The sequence below is a fragment of the Bufo bufo genome, chromosome 6 (genome assembly GCF_905171765.1).
Source record: "Bufo bufo chromosome 6, aBufBuf1.1, whole genome shotgun sequence".
Taxonomy (NCBI): domain Eukaryota; kingdom Metazoa; phylum Chordata; class Amphibia; order Anura; family Bufonidae; genus Bufo; species Bufo bufo.
The window spans coordinates 328,448,843-328,469,326 of record NC_053394.1 but is presented as its reverse complement, the minus strand read 5'-3'; the positions used below and the strand labels follow the sequence as shown (position 1 = coordinate 328,469,326).

The 20,484-nt window shown below is 44.0% G+C and overlaps 1 protein-coding gene across 2 annotated transcripts in view; it reads right to left on the bottom strand.

The window, feature by feature from the left end:
* Window positions 1-5,363: 5,363 nt before the first annotated feature.
* LOC121003173 (CMP-N-acetylneuraminate-beta-galactosamide-alpha-2,3-sialyltransferase 2-like) overlaps window positions 5,364-20,484 on the bottom strand; it is a 74,785-nt gene continuing 59,664 nt past the window's right edge. For both annotated transcript variants that reach the window (XM_040434804.1, XM_040434805.1), the window contains 3 exons: window positions 9,601-9,646; window positions 7,721-7,840; window positions 5,364-5,751 (listed from right to left, as the gene is read on the bottom strand). In XM_040434804.1, coding sequence (XP_040290738.1) covers window positions 5,584-5,751; window positions 7,721-7,840; window positions 9,601-9,646 — 334 coding nt within the window. In that variant the 3' untranslated portion in view covers window positions 5,364-5,583. The remainder of the gene's footprint in view (window positions 5,752-7,720; window positions 7,841-9,600; window positions 9,647-20,484) is intronic.

Below are 20,484 nucleotides of genomic sequence, written 5' to 3'. Positions count from 1 at the left end.
TTCCTGCATCCGCAAACAGCGTGCCACCGTTTACTTGGCACTGGCGTCACAAACTATTTCTACCTATACCTGCCCTTGCAGAGAGTCAGCCGTACCAGGTTAGTGTCTATTGCACTACATCACCCAGAAACACCTATTGCACACAACTTGAGTACGCTGCACATCCAAGTATTCACCCACATAAAAAAAATCATTTAAATTCAAGTCGTGTATATTAATGTGTTATTACAGAACTGCCTTCCTGCAATTCATGAGGGCACAAACCCTGCAGTTCAGATGTGCACCTGCATCAGGCATCGCTTGCCCCAGAGTGGTATTACCACCTCTTTGTGCCCGCTACTATCATTTGTGATTAACCCTGTGTCATCATGTGCATTTATTTCAGATCCTACACAATGTGTATTTCAATTCTATGGAAATGTTATGTTAACATGTAATGTGCCTGGTTTAGCAGCAATGGCAGAGCTAGTTTTCCTAGAGTGGAACCTTCTATCCATTCTAGTCCTCTCTAGAAAGGGAGGCGTTAGTTAGAGTTAGTTGAGTGTACCCCCGGCCAGGGGAAGGCTGTGTTCCAGCCAGCAGAGCACTGTCTGCTCTGCTGGGCCCTGAGGCCTAAGCTAAAGGCCTCCAGAGTCGAGGGTAAGGATTCCCAGGAATAAAGATACAGAGACAAAGATAAAGATAAAGATACCAAGATAAAGACAAAGAGATAAAAGACAGAGTCAGACTACAGAGGGCTAAGTACAGCAGAAAGGAAAAGTTTCTATTTAATCCAGTTAGCACATCAGAGCCAAAGAAAGGGACAGATGTAGCAGAGCCAAACGTGTTTGCCTGCCAGAATTTAAGCCTGCTGGTTACCAAGATAACGTTGGACGGTTGTTTCTCTGATGCACGTTTATTCAAGTAAAGCTGTTATCACCTATATACAAAGTCTGGACTCAATTCATTCTCTTCATCCCCTTCAAAACCATCCTTTGCTCTGCAGAGGGCGACTACGCCCGGGGTTCCAAGATATCCAGGTAGGAGAACTGTGACACGTGCACAGCCACAACACCTAATGGGACATTATAGGCAACCCTTATACCACTCCTGCATTCCTACACCTGGGTACCACCACCACCATCTACTTAGGGGCACTGAGTCCCTCATTGCTAAAATGCAACTGGCGTCATGACAAAAACTCTCACAACACCTTAAAGGGACCACTAGCGTGTGTGGCGTGCTCTCCGACCGCGCCCGCCACACATACAGCAATTTAACATGTAAACTGGACTTTACTATTAGGCTAGGTTCACATGTCTGTTGCTGCATACCATGGAGTACTTCCAGTAAGTCTCCATACAGGACTGGTCAGAATCCTACCACGTACTGATGAGGGGTAAGCACCCCAAAACAGATATCTACAGCTGGAATCCTTGACCTTAACTAATAGGGAACCTCTTTCACTAGGTGCCGCTGGTGAGCTGGTTCTCTTTCTTGGCAGATACTTCTTTGCATACAGAGATGGTATTACGAAGTGTGTAATCTGCTGCAAAACACACAACACAAATATGGCAGAAAAACTGCCTGTACTGGAACCTGTAGCAGATTTAAATCGAACCAACCCTAACAGGAGTCCTCTCATCTCGCCCTTGACTAAGCCCCATCCACCAGGTGGCCTGGAAACCGCAGAATGGGTCAGTGCTCCTCTGTTTCGGAGCTTTCATTGCAGTGCACAGAGCTAGGGAAACAAAGGTGCACTGGCCTGCTCTGCCATTTCCTGGCCACATGGTGGACGGGGCTTAATCCCATCTTGCCTTAGCAACAGTGAGATGAGACAGCCCCTTTAAGTCTCATTCAGACAACTATGTGGGTGTATTTTGTGTAATGCTGGTCCTCCCCTTTGTTCACATAACTCCAGTGGTTCCGTGCTGTATCCCCCAAGTGACCACTGCAGCCAATTCGCGGCCTCTGCTGTATACAGCACAAGATCACCAAGGCCAGTTATTGGCTTCAGTGGATACCCAAAAGGGAAAAAGAGTGGTGGGGAAGACCAGAGCACAGCGTTCGCAGCGACAGGGATTAAACTGGTGAACACTGGGTTCTTTGTTATGTTATCACAAATTCTAAGCGCGTTAGTGCTGTACATAGGTGATAAATGATGTTGGTGGAACAACCCTTTAACCGCCATAGAATCTTTTACCTGCACTTTTTCAGGTTTTTACATTATACTTCTTGGCTCCAGTGCCAGCCTGCATCTCATCTGAATTTCTGGTTTTGGGGCAGCCCAGAATGTCATGGAACAGCCCTGTATGTCTAGGCTCACTGTAGCTGTCCCCGTCCATTGCACCATACATGTCTCACGTGATTATGTAAAAGGTGGTGGGGGAGAGGCAGAGCAGGAAGGAGGTCGAACTGCAGGGGGAGACCAAAAGGGTGTGCATTGCATTACTTTAATGAAGAAAAAAAAAAACTTTGGTCACCTGATGGTGTCTTCGCTAGGTCTCACGCACATGGCCGGGGAGTCAGCACTGGGCCAGGATGGAAAAGAAAGAGTAGGAATTTCTAATTAAAGGGATTCTGTCATCAGAAATGAGCCCTAAGCTAAACATATGGCGATGTCCCTTGTAAAACACAGAATCCTAAAGTAAGTTTATCAAATGCCCCTGTGGCTCTATATTTCTAAAAAAGCGGTTTATATCACCTGTCAATCACTTAAAAATGTGTCCAAGGGGACGTCTCATGGTGAAAGGTGCCCAGCTGCAGCCATGGTGTTTAGGTGCCCAGCGCCGCCTTCTGAGCTGAAATCGCCGCCCTCCCTTTCATGCGATCCGCCTACCTCACGTCATCACTGCCTCTTTAACCACCGCTGCTTCATCCAGATCCCGCGAGCTTTGAACCAGGCTGTAGGAGGTTGGATGGCTGGGATGGGCAGTCAGTGGAGGTTCGGGCGAAGTGCGCCGGCCAGCGCATGCGCACTTCGCTATACGGGGCCGCTGCCAGTAGTCCGCACGGGCGCATCAGGATATACCTAGTGCGCACGTGCGGGATCTGGATGAAGCGAGCGGTGGTTAGAGAGGCAGTGATGACATGAGGTAGGCAAATCGCATGAAAGGGAGGGCGGCGATTTCAGCTGAGAAGGCGGCGCTGGGCACCTAAACGACATGGCTGCAGCTGGGCACCTTTCACCATGAGACGTCCCCTTGGACACATTTTTAAGTGATTGACAGGTGATATAAACCGCTTTTTTAGGAATATAGAGCCAAAGGGGCATTTGATAAACTCACTTTAGGATTCTGTGTTTTACAAGGGACATCGCCATATGTTTAGCTTATAGGGCTCATTTCTGATGACAGAATCCCTTTAAGGTGAATTATGATTGTATAAACTTTTTCGTGAACAGACAATTTGAAAACTATTTTAATTGCTGGAATGTCCCTTTAAAAACCTGGATGGTCACCTGTCACAGGTCACTGAAGATATAAAAGAACATGGTGCCACACAGCGCAGTAAGCCTAAAAAAACTAAGCGTAGTAGCTACCATGCGCTCATGTTGTGCATATTCAAGGCACCATTCTGATTTGGGCATGTATGTAGAAGAATTTCTCTGCAGTTGCTTGCTGCACCTTAGCCCAGGCAGTTGGTGGGCACCTCCACTGTCAAAGAAAGTGGTACAGAATAAAAATGGGCAAATGCATGGGCGCTGCTGGCAAAAAGAAATCCAGGGATTCCAGAATAAATAAATGCCATTGGCCTGATGAAGATACCAGACTGGTATCGAAACAGATTGCCAATAAAGATTCTATCTATTTATCTTGGAAACCTGGATTCATTTTTGCCGGCAGCGCCTGTAAATTTGCCCATTCTTCCTGTATCATTTGTCTTCGGTGTAGTAGTTAGAGCAGATACTATGGGAATGATAGTCCAACCAGTGTTATCTATAACAAGGATTCTGAGTGGTAGTCCATATAGCAGTGATCTCCAACCCGTGGATCTCCAGCCTCTGTAAAACTATAACCCCCATCATATCCTGACAGCCACAGACTGTAAGGCATGATGTGCATTCCACTTGTGCAATGCCGCCACTAAGTATCACCTCCAAGATCCTGGGCACGGTATTACATAAAAGGTGTCCGTTTATGATGAGGTTCATTTTGAGACAAGAAAAGTTGGGCCATCGTCAACTTTGATGCACAGCTAGAACATAATCTTCCACTTTACACTTCTTCCCCATGAAATGACAATTCTGAGCACTTCTCTTTAAAAAGCGTGTACTGTCCCTCTATTGTTCTTCTTGGAAATATATGAATACATTAATAACTAGAAGACTGGAATGAGGTGGGAAAGGAGGGTCCATCGTCTACGAACGTGATCACTAAAGAACAGGATCCCGACAGCAACCATTTTCGAAGCAGTTATCATCGTATTTGAAATATTGAAAAAAGCTATCATCGAATTTAAAAGGACGGAACTTCCGTGTCACATGACCAGAGTTTGAAGTCACGTGGAGAGGTGGTTATCATACCCGGAAGTACACACCGCCGGGAACCTCGAGGACCGCGGACCCACAAGGTCCAAACACAGCCCAGCATTTAGTGTTTGCCACGGAAGACTGCCGAGAGAAAGTAGCAACCTCACGGAACATTCTGCAGAGGGGTCGCCATATTCAGAGGTAAGACCAGTGCCATAGACCACGCGGGACGCCGCGTCCATGCACCTCCTCGGGAATCTGGCACCCGCAAAAACCGTGAGTTACCTTGAACCAAAAAAATTGTGTATAACTGTTTATACATATTTGTCTACAGTCCATAAGGAATAAATCAGGGGTTAACGCACCCACAATAGTACGAACCACCTGACCATTTCGGGACATATCGAGTACCTTGCAATTAAGGAACTATAAAAACTGCTGCTAATTATTTGAAACCTGTGACTAACATTGCTATACAAACATACAGTGACTACCCATAATTGATCTATATCCATTTGATCTAACTAAGGATACCAAGTTTTTATTTTTTATTTTTATTTCTATTTTTATCATTCTTATATGGTATTTTAGAAATTTACGTATACTGTGTATTATTGACCTTTTTAACAAATTCCAATTATAATAAATATAGTGTATCCAGGTGTTAATAGCGAGTGCCTGCTACCTTTTTTTTTACAATTTTTTACAATTCCTTTTTTTACATTAATAACTAGGAATTATAGTTCCCCACGTTAATAGAATGTGTCCCTTTGATGTAGTCAGAGTTTGCTGGCAGATGCCCCATTGACACGAGGAATGATAACACCCAGTTGAAATTTTATTCATACATTTCCAGAAGGAACAGCAGAGCAACAGCTCAAGAAAGAATACTCAAAAATTGTCATCTAAACTTTGTGTCCTCTTTAAAGCCACGACACAGATGTAAGAATAAATTTCTCTCTTTTATAGTTTTGCCAAGAAGATATATCTTCTCTGTCTGAAGTCAGGAGGAGTACTTGCTTCATAATGGAGCAACACAAATTCACCATGAGAGTCACAGGATACAGCATGAGTTTTTTTTATATTAACAAAGTAGAAAACATGATCTTTTTATGAATGCAGAGAAAAGTGCGTTATCTGTAGAATTTCAGTCTTCCTTCCTGGACTAACGCCGCTATCAGTTTTGACTCAAATTCTGCATTGTGAACGCCAGTCCATCTGAAAGCGCCTGCAAATCGGTTGTTTTCCCAGTAGTGGTGCCAATTTCCTTTTTGGTCTGCACCGAAACCAAATACTGATATCTACGGAAATGAACACAAGTCAATTACTGCCAAGATCATTCCCGGTATCACAATTATTCACAAAGCTACTAAAAGAAGATATGTACAAGGTTCATAGATATCAGGAGTCTTCGAAAATCTGGTGGATAACTTTTACTGTTTAATGGTAGTTAAAGGGGGTGTCCAGGCTACAGATATTGATGACCTACCCTCAGAATAAGTCATCAATATCAGTACACTAGGGGCAGACACCTGGCATTCCCACTGTGATCTATATACAGTATAGTTTACGGAGCCGTGGCTGCCCAGAACAGTTGATCGTGGGGGCGTTGGGTGTTGGACCCGCACTGATCGGATATTAATAACCTATCCTGAGAATACTGTAGGTAAATATCTGTAGCCCGGACAACCCCTTTAACTGTGGGGTATAGCCAAAAGAAGCGGCAAGTGCATTTATTTAAACGATCATGCAAACTATAGTCATCTCCTTATGAAAAATATACAATAAAAGTCACCCAAAAGGGCTGATTTTGACCATTTCCACTGTTTGAGACAGACTGTTGCCTGCTGGTCGCTCCAGTGGTCCTCTGCCGCTCCCTGTTTACTTTGCTGAAGCAGTGTGCTGCAGTCAGTCACTGGCCACAACCATCATATCGGTGGAACGTCATTGATTCAGCAAGGTAAACAGACCAGTGGGGAAACATTGGATTTAAAAGGCTTGCATGCAGGCTTGGACTGGCCCACAGGGGTAAAGGTGAATCTCCGGTGGGCCCCTGAGCAAGGTGGGTCCCTAGTCTCCCGCCCCCTGCACAAGTGGCACATAACACAGTAGACTTACTGCACTACATACATATATTCAATGTACAGCACCTCAACCAGCCTATGTTCACAGAAAAAACTTGATAGATTATTAAAGAGGACCTTTCATTCATTCATAACTTCTAGTAGGAATAATAGAGGAATGGCACAACATAGAGCCATAAGAATAGATGCTCCAGAATTGTTATTACATGGGGGATGCATGAAGCTATTAAAAACAGACATGTCAGGAGCGGTGACAGGTCCTCTTTAAAGAAACTCCCCAGTATATTATTATACATTAGATGCGATCAGAGCTGAGATGACTTCTAGGTATAGAGGAAAGCTACCAGTGTCCTCTTCTCCCCAGTGACCTACCTTCTCAAAGTTGCTGCAGGGACCCCCATATTCAATTATCTGGTAGCATCTTGCTGCTGTGTGAGCAGGTAATATTTGAATGTATCTGTACGGTGGGCCCCCAAAATAAATTTTACTGGTGGGCCCTAGGCACGCCAGTCCGACACTGCTTGTATGGGCTTTTTATTATTTTGTAGCATTTGTAGCGCTAGATTATTTTTGAAAGCCTTTAAAGGGTTTTCCAAGCTCTTAAGGAAGACCTTTCCCAAGGACATGTCATCCATATCTGATCTGTGGCGGTGTAACACCCAGCACCTTTGCCAATGAGCTGTTCCCTGCAGGGGTACACCTAGCCTTTCTGCTGCCTATGGCGAAAACTTAAACGGCACCCCCATCCCCAATGCAAATTTCTTAACTTAACCCCTTTGCCACAATGAAAGTGCTCATTGCCCATGGCCCTTATGCTGCTCCCCTCTTGCCCCTACCTGGTGATGTCTGAGGCGATCGCCTTACCTGGCCTCATTGGTGGTGCACCCCTGGTTCCCTGCAGCCACTGGTGCCAGAACTAGCAATATTAACGGAGCTGGAAGCACAGCGCCATTCAACGTGTAGTGGCCATGCCAGGTTACTGCAGCCCAGCTCCTGTGCGAGTGCTACTTCCAGCACCTGCAGGGAACAGCTGGTCGGGAAAGGGGGTGTCGATTCCTCACCGATCAGATATTAATGACCTATCTGCAGGATAGGTCATCAGTTATAGGATTCCGAAAACCCCTTTAAGTCTGTGACTATACATTATGTACTTTAATTAGTAATATTAATAATTAGATGTACTCACCTCATCACATATATGTAATGCGAAAAAGAGCGCCAGCATTCCAGTAGATGGATACTTTCCATGATGATTGGTCCAGTTATCATGGATGTATTTAAAAAAGGCTGGGTTAAATATTAATACCTGAAGTGATAAAGGACATACATATTACTGTAACATATGTGCCGGGGTCGTATCATGTATCTACTGAATACCTCTCATTTTCTACACATCCACAAAGAGCACTGCTTTAAGGGCAAACTTCATAGATTGCATTAAAGACAGGGACGTAACTACCATAGCGGCAGACCATGCGACTGCTATGGGGCCCAGGGCAAGGGGGGGGGGGGGGGCCAGTCTTAGGATTATCTCCTCTTCTACTGGAGTTGAAAACTTGGTCAGGACTCTGAGTCAGTCAGTGGAAAAATGGCCCAAGGGTCATCGAAAAGGGTTTAGGCAGAAATCTTTCTGTCCTGTGTCGGGTGCCCATTTTGATCTTTGCTATGGGGCCCTTACTGCTCTATGTATGCCACTGACTAAAGACAATAGGATCCCGTAAGGATCGGTTATGGTTATGATTCGTGGAAATTCACCATAGCTGATCCTTCAATCTATCACATCTGTCAGGGGATTGTCGGAAGGCCTCCATGCACATAAGGTGGTTGGCCTGTCCCATGGTTAGGCCAACTTTTCTCTTATGTGTACGGGTGTCCTAGATGCATACATTTATAGAGGACCTGTCACCTCTCCTGTCTGTTTTAGAAAACATCAATAAAAAGGCAATTAAGAAGCATTTATTCTTATCTGTTGTGGATTTCCTCTGTTATTCCTGCTAGAAGTTTATGAATAAAGGTACAGCTGGATGTTACCAGTTGGGGGCTTATCCCTTCACAGTCTGACACTATCCAGTCACAGCAGATTGTACAAGGACCCCCCCCCCAAAAGGTCACACACATTTGTACCTTTAATCGCAAATGTCTAAGAGAATTAACAGAGGAATGGCACAATATATGGACATAAAAATAGATGCCGCAGAATGGTTATATCATGGGGAATGCAAGTAGTTACTAAACCTGACATGTCAGGAGACGAGACAGGTCCTCTTCACTGTAAAGAGTCTAGTGACAGCTTATCTTTGAAGGTTTTCCCATCTTGACAATAAAATAGTGGCAGAGTAAAGTTGGCGGGTCACATACAATAACTGTCCAACAAAATTTCTCCCGACTCTGCCTCACATACTGAGCTAACTGTTTATGTGTGTTCAATGGGAAGAGGGGAATTCTCTTCTATTGGAGCAAAGGACTGAGCATGTTGAAATCCAGTAAGCCCAATCCTTTTTTTGCAACAACTGTGGAGAAAAAGTCATGGATCAGACTTCCACATGCTTTACATTGACCTATGGCTGCTAGGTATAAACATGAACACAAGGCTCTTCGTATACATTTTGATCAAAATGCATAAGCCCACTCACCACGTCAAGGTGGTCTCTTTTGAGTGAGTCCCAAGACGAATGTGGCACAATTTCACATGGGGACCACCATGATACAGCACCTGTAAGCGGCAAGACCCAGGAGCGTCATTCACCATGTGGTGCTGTGCCAGATTAGTGTAGGTACCCACTCCAAAGTGGTCCCTGTGACCTGGTGGGGGGGCTTATACATTTTTGATTGAAACATGTACTAAGAGCCTCGTGATAAATACATAATATGTGAATGTGTGATTTATGCCTTTTTTTCCAATTTTTTCTCCCCTGACATCTGTCATCAAGGGAGGGTTGGAACCAAATCGGCATGTTCGCCTGACTCACAACGTGTATGAGGGACTTCAATGGAAAGAGAACAATACAGGGCAGTAACAGAAGATCAACATCCAGAATTAGTAATAAGTGCGCAAAACCGGCTCACCTTATCTTTATCTGCCTGAATGAACCTCTTCACTCGGGTGTATGTACTTAAAGGGGAGAACAAGCACAGGACAAATGACCAATTACAAAATGTATTTTTTCAGAAGTTTGTCTAAATCATTACATTTATCTCACCTATTATATTACATAGGTAAAGAGGTAAAAGAAAGGGAAAACACACAAAACAAGACAGAAACACAACATAAGAAAAACAGAAGAGAGCAGACTCACACTTCTACTTAAAGGGAACCTGTCACGGTGAACATGGTGTCTGAGCTGTTAACGTTATAGACCAGGAGGAGCTGAGCAGATTGATATAAGTATATTTGTGGGAAAAGATTCAGTATCACTTGTAATTTATTCATTTATATTCCTGCTCATTCTGGGGTTTGGAGTCCAGGAGACGGTCCTATCAGTGATTGACAGCCTTCTCCCTATAACTGTGTATACAGAGATAGCTGTCAGTCACTGATAGGACCGACACCTTGACTTTAAAGCCCAGAATGAGCATAGATATAAATTAATAAATGACAAGTTATGCTCAATATTTTCCAAATAAAATAACCATATATAAATATGCTCAGCTCCTCCTGCTCTATTACATGCTGCCTGCAGATTACATAGCATTTTCATGGTTACAGGTTCCCTTTAAAGTGATCTTCTGGCTCAAGAAAAAAATTCACTTTACTGGGAATGAAAAGAAAAGTTACCTGGTGCCCTCCTTTTCATCTTTTCAGCAGCAGATCTGCCGATTCCCTGACTCCTCATCTGTCATTCAAGATGGCCCCATAGTTCCTCAGTCTACTTAATGCACACTGTTCATTGGTGGTCCGAGACACTTCCTGCTTGTCTAGCCCTGCTCTTGGATTAGTCAGAACTGCTCAAGTGTCTTGGACCAGTGTTCTTCAACTCCAGTCCTCAGGGCCCCTTATGACGGTCAAGTTTTCACGATTTCCTTAGTATAGAGCTGGTGATACTATTAGTGTCAATGCATCAGGACTTACCCCAGGTATTTATTCTGTGAGATAGTCTCAAATCGTGACCAGCAGGTGAGCCCTGAAGACTGGAGTTGAGGAACACCGTCTTGGACTACTAAATGCACAGTGTGAACCAGGTAGTCTGAGTAGCAGTGGGGCCCTTCTTGGATGACAGAAGAGGAGTCCAGGAATCGTCAGATCTGAAGCTGAAAGGATGAAAATGAGGGCAGCAGCCGTTCTGTTCATATCCCGCTTCATGTACTTTTTTTTTTTTTTTAACCAGAGAGTCGTTTTAATCTAATATTCCTCAAACATTAGGATAGGTCTTAAAACAAAATGTTTTGTACGACAATGATTCCAGATCCCACAACTATCCAACAGAAAACATGGTGGACATGGATCCAGATCCCACAACTATCCAGTCGAAAACATGGTGGATGTGAATCCAGATCCAACAACTATCCAGCAGAAAACATGGTGGACATGGTCTTTACACCATTTTCCCTCTTGTCAAACCTTCTCAATAGTCACTGGCTCCACCTACCAGACCTTCATTGAGATTTTGGGGAATTTTGTCATTGTCCAAAACAACAACCAAACCATTCTTACCAGTCCCATTAGCTGCTGATCCATAACATGGTGCTAACACTACACTATGGGGAGGGGGTTCCATATCGCGTTATGCTGTTCTTAAAAATGGAGGCGTCTTTTATACACAATCTGCTAGATAATTAAAAAAACTATGGTATGCTCCACTAGATGCAACATGGATGCCAATCAACCCCCCTACCCCCAGCAGAAACTAAAGACTTGTGTCTATGTATACAAATCTTTGAGAATCCTCCATATGGTTGTCACTTAAAATACCTTTTATAAAAGCAGCCATGAGAAAAGCAGCTTTTCCTGTCTGTTTTCATCCAGTACCCATATGGAACAAATACAGTACCCATGATGAATGCCATATGGCAACATACAGAAAAAAAAATACCATACCACATGTGCCCTTTGTCATATTTTTATACAGTCATTTGCATCATTACACAAGCAAAATCCTGGATTGTAAATGTAGTCCAAGGCCTCTTTCACATGAGCGATACGGATTTTGCAAGGGTCTGTTCAGGGAAAGACTGATGATTTTGCATGCAAGTTCAATCCATTTTTTTCTGCGTTTGAGTTCAGTGTGTGCGTTTTTTCTGTCTGTATTGTATCCGGATTGCATGCATTTTTCACACATGTGAAGAAAAACTGAAGAATAACAATCTACATCTCCTAGCAACCATTAGTAAAAAACACATTGCACCTGGATGTCTTCCGTTTTTCACACAAGTCTCATTCACTTCTATGGAGCCAAAGCTGTGTGAGAAATGCACAATATAGGGGCGTGGCTTGACTGCTGAGGGAGATGGTCGCATGAGGTGAGAGCTCCTCTGCAGTTCTGCTCAAAAGCGACTAAAAAGCTATAATTTCCCTCAAAATGGATTATTTCTCCCGTTCCAAACGATCAAGGAGCATAAAGAAGAAAAAATTTAATAATTCGGAGCGATCAGCCAGGAGAAACAGATCCTTTTCAAACTATGAAGGAGACGACCGAGACGATGCAGGATCAGCGTCGGATGTATCAACGGCATCCAGCTCTATGAGAGCCCCTACTCGAGGCAAACTACCATCGTATTCTACCCCGATCAGCAAGGAGAAAAGAATACCAAAGCTACCTCCCTGTACGCCGCATAAGAGAGGAAAATCGGCAGATGCAGCGGCGGCCCCAGGGGCTGCAGCACACGGCCCTTATCTCACCCCACCCAGCTTAGACAAAAGAAGCATCTTGGAGAAAGCTAGGGGTTCAGAGATGGAACAACAGGCCCGATCTTCGGCCTCACCTGAGCTCAGTGAACATGAGCAGGGTGAACAGGCCGGGCAGAACAAAGGATTAGACAGAAAATCGCCGACAACAGTGGCCCAGGAAAAGGACTATGAGACGCAAGAAGCGCAGAGCCGAAGCGCTGCAGACACTGGATTAGAGCATGATGTAAGCCACGATGCATTTGCTGACATTACAGCGACAGATAAAGAAGTATCTGGGAATTTATTGAAAGAAATGCTCTTAGCTCTGAGGGCCTCCATTAATGCGGATTTTAAATCTACTATCCTCCCCCTGCAACAGACTGTAGCAGAAATCGGGGACAGAGTCTCACACGTGGAGGTGAAAATGGGAGATTTCGCGGCTTCTCAAAATGAAGTAATCGACAGATTTAACGCGACGGAGGACACAGTGCAAGCACTACAGGCCAAGGTAAACGATCTGGAAGACCGCAGTAGACGGAATAATATAAAGTTCCGGGGGATACCTGAGTCAGTGACTAACCGAGATTTATTGCCGTACATTGAAGATCTAGCCAAAACCCTCATACCACACGCAAAGGATTATGAGCTATGTATAGATAGGGCTCATAGACTCCCAAAACCTGCTTTTCTGAACAAAGATGTGCCTAGAGATGTGCTGGCCAGATTCACCTTCTATCACATCAAAGAACTAATGATGAGGGAGATGAGGAAGAATCCCTCTCTCCCAGAACATTTTTCTGGCATCAAACTATTTACGGACTTGTCTGCTGCGACCATCAAGGCTAGAAGAACCTTTATGCAAGTTACTAAAACTTTGGCTGCGAATGATATCAGTTACAGGTGGGGTTTCCCAGTCAAAATCCTAATATTTAAAGATGGTGAAATACATGCGTTGACCTCCCCGGAATCTGCATTGGTCACTTTGGAAAAATGGGGACTGAAAATAGAACCAGAGACACGTTTCCAAGATGGCCACCGCAACAAACCACAAAGAAGCCAACGCCCTGCTAGACCAAGGGAGGACAAAGGAACAATGTACAGATAAGAACAAAGACTTAATCCTTGAGGTTGCTACATGGAGCATTAACGCTGCAGAGGGACACTCCCCATGTTAGCCGGACTAACCCGCCCTACACTTTTTTACACCATTGGATGGCATACGCCCATCCACTCGGGCCTGCCCTTTTTTTTAAAGGGCTGTTTGTTTTTTTTTTTCTGTTTTTTTCTGCTGTTTTTTACACAGCAGCTTCGATTCGATTTTATGCCACTTTTGCAGAAGCTATCGCCTTTAAATACGCCTATACATATCCCTTCTGTCCTGGATCCCAACGACTAATGGAATTCAGTGACGCGATTTCTGGTAAGTGTTGCTGGTGTTTTGACCTGAATGTTTTGAGATACATAGCGATGTATGATTTTTGGCCATGTCTATTGCCTTAACCTCTATTAATGCGAGGGGACTTAATTCCCCTTTTAAACGGCACCAACTGTGAAGAGAGGCTATGAACACGGGTTGCGACGTCGTGTATGCCCAGGAGACACACTTTTCAAAAAATAATACTCCCATAATGCGCCATAGGCGTTTCCCTAAGGTTATATACACTACATATTCCAGAAAACAAAGAGGAGTCCTGATAGCCTTCAAAGATTCTGTAACAGTGGATGTCCAAGAACAGTACATAGATACTGAGGGCAGGTATATTATATTGGTGGTACTTATTGATAATAAGCTATTTACCCTAGCTAACGTGTATGCTCCTAACTCGGGTCAAATTAGATTCCTGAAAAAAATCTGCAAGAAAATTAACAACGTCAAAAAGGGACATCTCATTTGGGGAGGAGATTTTAATGCAGTCTTGGATACGCAATTAGATACGACTCATGGGGATAGGCACAGAGATACAGCGGTCAAAAATTTACTAGAGCGGAATGAGATGTTTGACATTTGGAGGTTGAAACATGCAACAGAGAAAGACTATACCCATTTCTCCCATAAAAACAAATCCTATTCCAGAATAGATTATTTCCTGATAGAAAGACCCCTTATAGATTTAGTTTCATGCTCTGACATTGGCAACATAGTGTGGTCTGACCACGCCCCCATTACTCTGAAGATTGTCATAAATAAACATCAGACTAGCGATTATGTGTGGAGACTAGATTCATTTATCTTAAAAAATGATAAAATGGCAGAATCCATCAAAGCAGACTTGGAGGAATATTTCGATATTAATAACACCCCTGGAATGGACCCCTTCACTGTTTGGTCTGCCCACAAGGCAAAAATTAGAGGTTCATTTTTATCTCTAAATTCTTACCTCAAAAAACAAAGAGAGAGAACTAAATGAATCCTTGCTTAAAGTCAAAGATTTAGAAGCTAAACATAAGCTTAATCCATCATTCCCATTAACGCAAGACCTTCAGAAACTCAGATTTAAAATTTACAATCTGTTGCTTTTTAAATATGAAAAAATGGTGAGACAATCCAAATTAAACTACTATTCCCAAGACAACAAAGCGGGGGCGATGCTTGCCAGACGCCTGAAGGCAAAATTCCAAAGATCAAAAATACGTCAGATTAGACACCCCCTCACAAAACAGGTCAAATTAGCTCCCAGAGATATTGCCAATGCTTTTGCTCAATTTTATAAGGATTTATATAATTTGGCCCCAGACTCCCAAAACTCAGTAGGAGAAACAATTATAACTGAATTTCTTGGAAAAATCAACCTCCCAAAAATTAGACCAGAACTTCTCCAAAAATTGAACCTCCCTATCTCTCAGGAAGAAATTATCAAAGCAATTAAATCCTCACCCAATCAGAAATCCCCAGGTCCAGATGGCTTTTTCGACTGAGTATTACAAAAAATACATAGACACCCTTCTCCCACATATACATAAGATTTTCAATTTGGCCTTTACCACAGGTAGATTCCCTGAAGATATGTTCAAAGCCACTATTGTGACAATCCCTAAACCAGAAAAAGACCCCTTAGAGATCAAGAATTATAGACCAATATCCCTACTAAATGTAGATTTGAAACTCTATTCAAAAATCCTAGCAGACAGATTCCAAAATATACTGCCTGAACTGATTCACAGAGACCAGGTGGGATTTCTCAAAAATAGGCAGGGTCCAGACAATACTAGACGGGTTCTGACTTTGCTCCAATGCTGTGAAAAATACAATACTCCATCAGTTTTCCTCACAATTGATGCCGAAAAGGCATTCGATCGCATCAACTGGCTATATGCCTTTAAAACATTGGAAGCTTTCGGTGTCAAAGGGTCTATTCAATCCGGCATTGGAGCACTGTACAGCAACCCGTCCGCCAATGTATATGTTAATGGATGCATGTCCGAAACATTTAACATCACAAATGGAACAAGACAGGGATGCCCATTTTCCCCCCTGTTATTTGTTATGTCCATAGAACCACTAGCTGCTGCGATCAGGGCTACATCTAGGATACAGGGTATAAAGTTGGGTCATAGTGAATACAAGCTAGCTTTATTTGCAGACGACGTGATCCTTACTTTAACTGATCCACTCAAATCCCTGGAGACCTTTTTCGAAATAGCTGAGACCTTTGGTCAATTATCATTTTAAAAAATCAACCAGGACAAATCACAGGCTCTCCCTATGAACGTTAATCCCTCACTATTGCAGGATCTCAAACACCGATTCAAACTAGATTGGCAAAAATCCCAAATTACATACCTGGGCATACGAGTGTCGCACCCTTCTTCTAGACTTTTCGATAATAATTTCCCTAAGTTGGCCTCTGAAATAGGTAAGGACATGGCTGAATTTTCAAAAAATAATGTATCATGGCTGGGCAGGGTAGCAGCTTATAAAATGCTACTTCTGCCCAGACTACTGTATCTCTTCAGGTCAATACCAGTTGATATCCCTGAAGCATTTTTCGCGTCACTGAATGACAAAATGAGGAAATACATTTGGGAGCGCAAAAAATCTAGGGTAGCCTTCAAAACTACCATGAGACATCAAAAGAAAGGAGGACTGGGGGTTCCACATCTTAAGTTCTACTATCATGCAGCAGTCTTGGACCAACTCTCCCATTGGTGGTCCAACAACTCAGACAAAATTTGGGTCCAAATAGAAAAACAGATATGTGGTCTGGGGTCACTTAAAACAAGACTGCTGGCACCCATTTTAGGCCTTCCCCTCCCACCACCGCATATTAACATAATCAGATTTTCAGATAATGTCTGGAAAACCTTCCTTAATATGAGGAAAGGAAAGATCCATCTACCCCTAACTGATTGCACGCTGGATATCCTTCACGACCAAATTGACATAATACCCACTCAAGAATGGAAAGACAAAGGCGTTGCCTCCCTACACGATTTTATGGTAGCTGACAAAATTCTAACCTTTTCAGAACTTAAAATTAAATTCGGCCTTAACAGAGATGACCTCTACAGGTACCTCAAGATTAGAGATTTCATAAATAAAAGAGAGATCAGAAATAGACAGATGCTCCCCCACATGACCCCTATAGGCAAATTATTTAAGAATAAAAAGAATATCTCTAGCTTCTACAACCAACTTACAGAATCCCTCAACTCTGCTCCAAACCACTACATGGCCAAATGGGAACAAGACCTGAGCATTAAAATAGACCTAGCTGACTGGTACACTTCATTTGCAAATGTACACAAATATTTTCACTGCACTAAGCATAAAGAGGTTTTTCTTAAGACATATCTAAGATGGTATTATACCCCTAGCAAGCTCCATCTCATTTTTCCTGGAGCCACTGATAGATGCTGGAGGCAATGCGGAGAAAAGGGGACACTCCTTCATGTCCTATGGGAGTGCATCTTCATTAGACCCCTATGGAAAGCAGCAAGTTTCCTAATCTGGAAAACTTTAAAGATTAAGATTGATCTTACCCCCCAATTGGCATTACTACTCCTAAGTCTTGAAGACATTCCCCATCAATCAAGGTCTATAATGGCACACATAGTCATGACCACGAAACTGATAATTACACGACATTGGAAATCGGAAGATACCCCCCACATCAGGGAAGTCTGGCAGGCTATTAACAACACATGCTCCTTTGAACACTCTATAGCTAGGATCCAGGACAGACTCGATGTCTACCATTATAGATGGGACGTATGGCGTAATAGTTCCTACTATTCTTCCCAGATTTGAAGGCTAATTCTGCATTTATCTGATGTTGTTGGGTTTACACCCTTTGTTTTTCTTTTTTTTTTTTTTTTTGTTTTTTCTGTTTTCTTTTTGTTTTCCCTCCTAGGACATAAAGCAACCTGATTGATACAAACTTGTAAATTATAATGCTTCAGCACTATTATCAGTGTATATTCAAGTTTATATTTGTTATGTAAATCCTTACCCCTATGTGCCATAGGAGAGATGTTTATGTTTTATTGAACCTTGGTTCTTGTTATTGAAAAATTAAAAAATAAAATATTGCATAGAAATGCACAATATAGAACATACTGTGATTTTTCCTGAACGCAAAGATAATGCATGAAAAATGATGCTCCTGTACACAGACCCATTTAAATTAAGGATTCAGGATTTAGTCCAGATGCTATACGCTCGTGCATTGCATCCAGACGGAAAACTGACTCATGTGAAAGAGGCCATAGACACTTTAATAAAAAACAGTCTATTCAGGATATGAGATAAATAGCGGTTATTTTAGGTGGGAAAATAAACTCATGCTGCCCATTATTGATGCAAGCACTGACACACCACTATCTGCAGGTTTACGGCTACTTGGACAGTGATGAGAAGTAGCTTTTTTTCCTTTGTGATATTCCTTTGTTAAAGGGGTTGTCCGGGTTCAGATCTCATTCTTTCCCCACTCAGCCCCTCTGACATGAAATTCTCCGATGCTCTCCGATTCCTGTGCTGAATTGCGAGGGACAAGGGTTTCTTCTGGAGATCCGGTGAGGTAGCGGACTCTCCATGGGTAATCTAGACGGAGGCTTTCACTTAACAGTGAGCCCGGTGACGTCCCTGGCACTAATGTGCAGGCTTTAGCGCTGCCCTAGCCTGTAAAATGGCTAGGGCAGCCCTAAAGTCCACCCATCAGTGCCGGTGACGTCATCGGGAACACTGCTAGGTGGATGCCTCCGCCTAGCAGTGTAAAAATGTAAACAAAAAAGCCCTTGCCCTGTGCGATACAGAGGGGCTAAGTGGGGGAAGAAGGGGATATGTCCGGGTTCACAACCCCTTTAATACTTTTGTTATATGCTTTGTCCAGCAGCAGTATGAGACATTAAAGGGAATGTCTCATTAGGAAATATCATGTTTTATGCTACAAAACACATATTTTGTAGACTCTTCGATGATTTTTGGCTTAATTTTCTATGCGCTCTCTATACTTTAAAAAAATGCCTAAAATTGTAAAGTTCTTGCTCCGACCACTAGGCCTAATAATATGTCAAGACTTCCTGTCTAGTACAGAGGGTATGAGAATGAGCTCTTAGTAAGCTCTGCCTGTACGGCTACCAGATGGAAGGTAGTTATCCTATAAGTCAGTGTTTTACCTGTTAAATAGGCCTGTTTAAATATTAAATTATTATTATTGATAATTATTACATACTAGACATTAAGCCCGTTACAATAATGGGCGCTAGAACAGTAGTGCATAAACATTAGTAGGAAGAGTCTATATTAAATGGCAAGGGAACTTGACTGGTGGCTGTGGCTGGTGGCTGTGGCTGGTGGCCGAGACTGGCGGCTGTGGCTGAGACTGCTGGCACTGACTGGTGGCTGTGGCTGAGACTGCTGGCACTGACTGGTGGCTGTGACTGAGACTGCTGGCACTGAGTGCTGGCTGTGGCTGTGACTGGTGGCTGTGGCTTGTGGCTGAGACTGCTGGCACTGAGTGCTGGCTGTGGCTGAGACTGCTGACTGCGGCTGGTGGCTGAGACTGGTGGCTGTGACTGGTGGCTGTGACTGAGATTGGTGGCTGTGGCTTGTGGCTGAGACTGCTGGCACTGAGTGCTGGCTGTGGCTGAGACTGCTGACTGCGGCTGGTGGCTGAGACTGCTAGCACTGAGTGCTGGCTGTGGCTGAGACTGCTGGCACTGACTGCTGGCTGTGGCTGAGACTACTGACTGTGGCTGGTGGCTGAGACTGAGATTGGTGGCTGTGGCTTGTGGCTGAGACTGCTGGAACTGAGTTCTGGCTGTGGCTTAAACTGCTGACTGTGGCTGGTGGCTGAGACTACTGGCTGCAGCTTGTGGCTGAGACTGCAGGCACTGAGTGCTGGCTGTGGCTCAGACTGCTGACACTGACTGGTGGCTGTGGCTGTTGGCACTGACTGATGGCTGACACTGCTGGCACTGTGACTGGTGGCTGTGGCTGTATGACTGGCACTGATTGCTGGTGCTGAGACAGCTGGCTGAGACTGGTGGCCAAGACTGGTGGCTGTGGCTGACATTGCTGGCTGTGGCTTGTGGCTGAGACTGCTGGCACTGAGTGCTGGCTGTGGCTGAGACTGCTGACTGTGGCTGGTGGCTGAGACTGGTGGCTGTGACTGAGATTGATGGCTGTGGCTTGTGGCTGAGACTGCTGGCACTGAGTGCTGGCTGTGGCTGAGACTGCTGACACTGACTGTGACTGGTGGCTGTACGACTGGCACTGATTGCTGGTGCTGAGACTGCTGGCTGAGACTGGTGGCCGAGACTGGTGGCTGTGGACGACATTGCTGGCTGTGGCTTGTGGCTGAGACTGCTGGCACTGAGTGCTGGCTGTGGCTGAGACTGCTGACTGCGGCTGGTGGCTGAGACTGCTGGCACTGACTGGTGGCTGTGGCTGAGACTGCTGGCACTGACTGGTGGCTGTGGCTGAGACTGGTGGCTGTGGCTAGTGGCAATGACTGATGGTTCAGATGGTTGGCACTGACTGGTGGCTGACACTGCTGGCACTGTGACTGGTGGCTGTGGCTGTACGACTAGCACTGATTGCTGGTGCTGAGACTGCTGGTAGCGACTGGTAGGTCAGACTGCTGACAGGGGCTCCTCTCTATATGGCTGATAGTGCTGTGACAGAC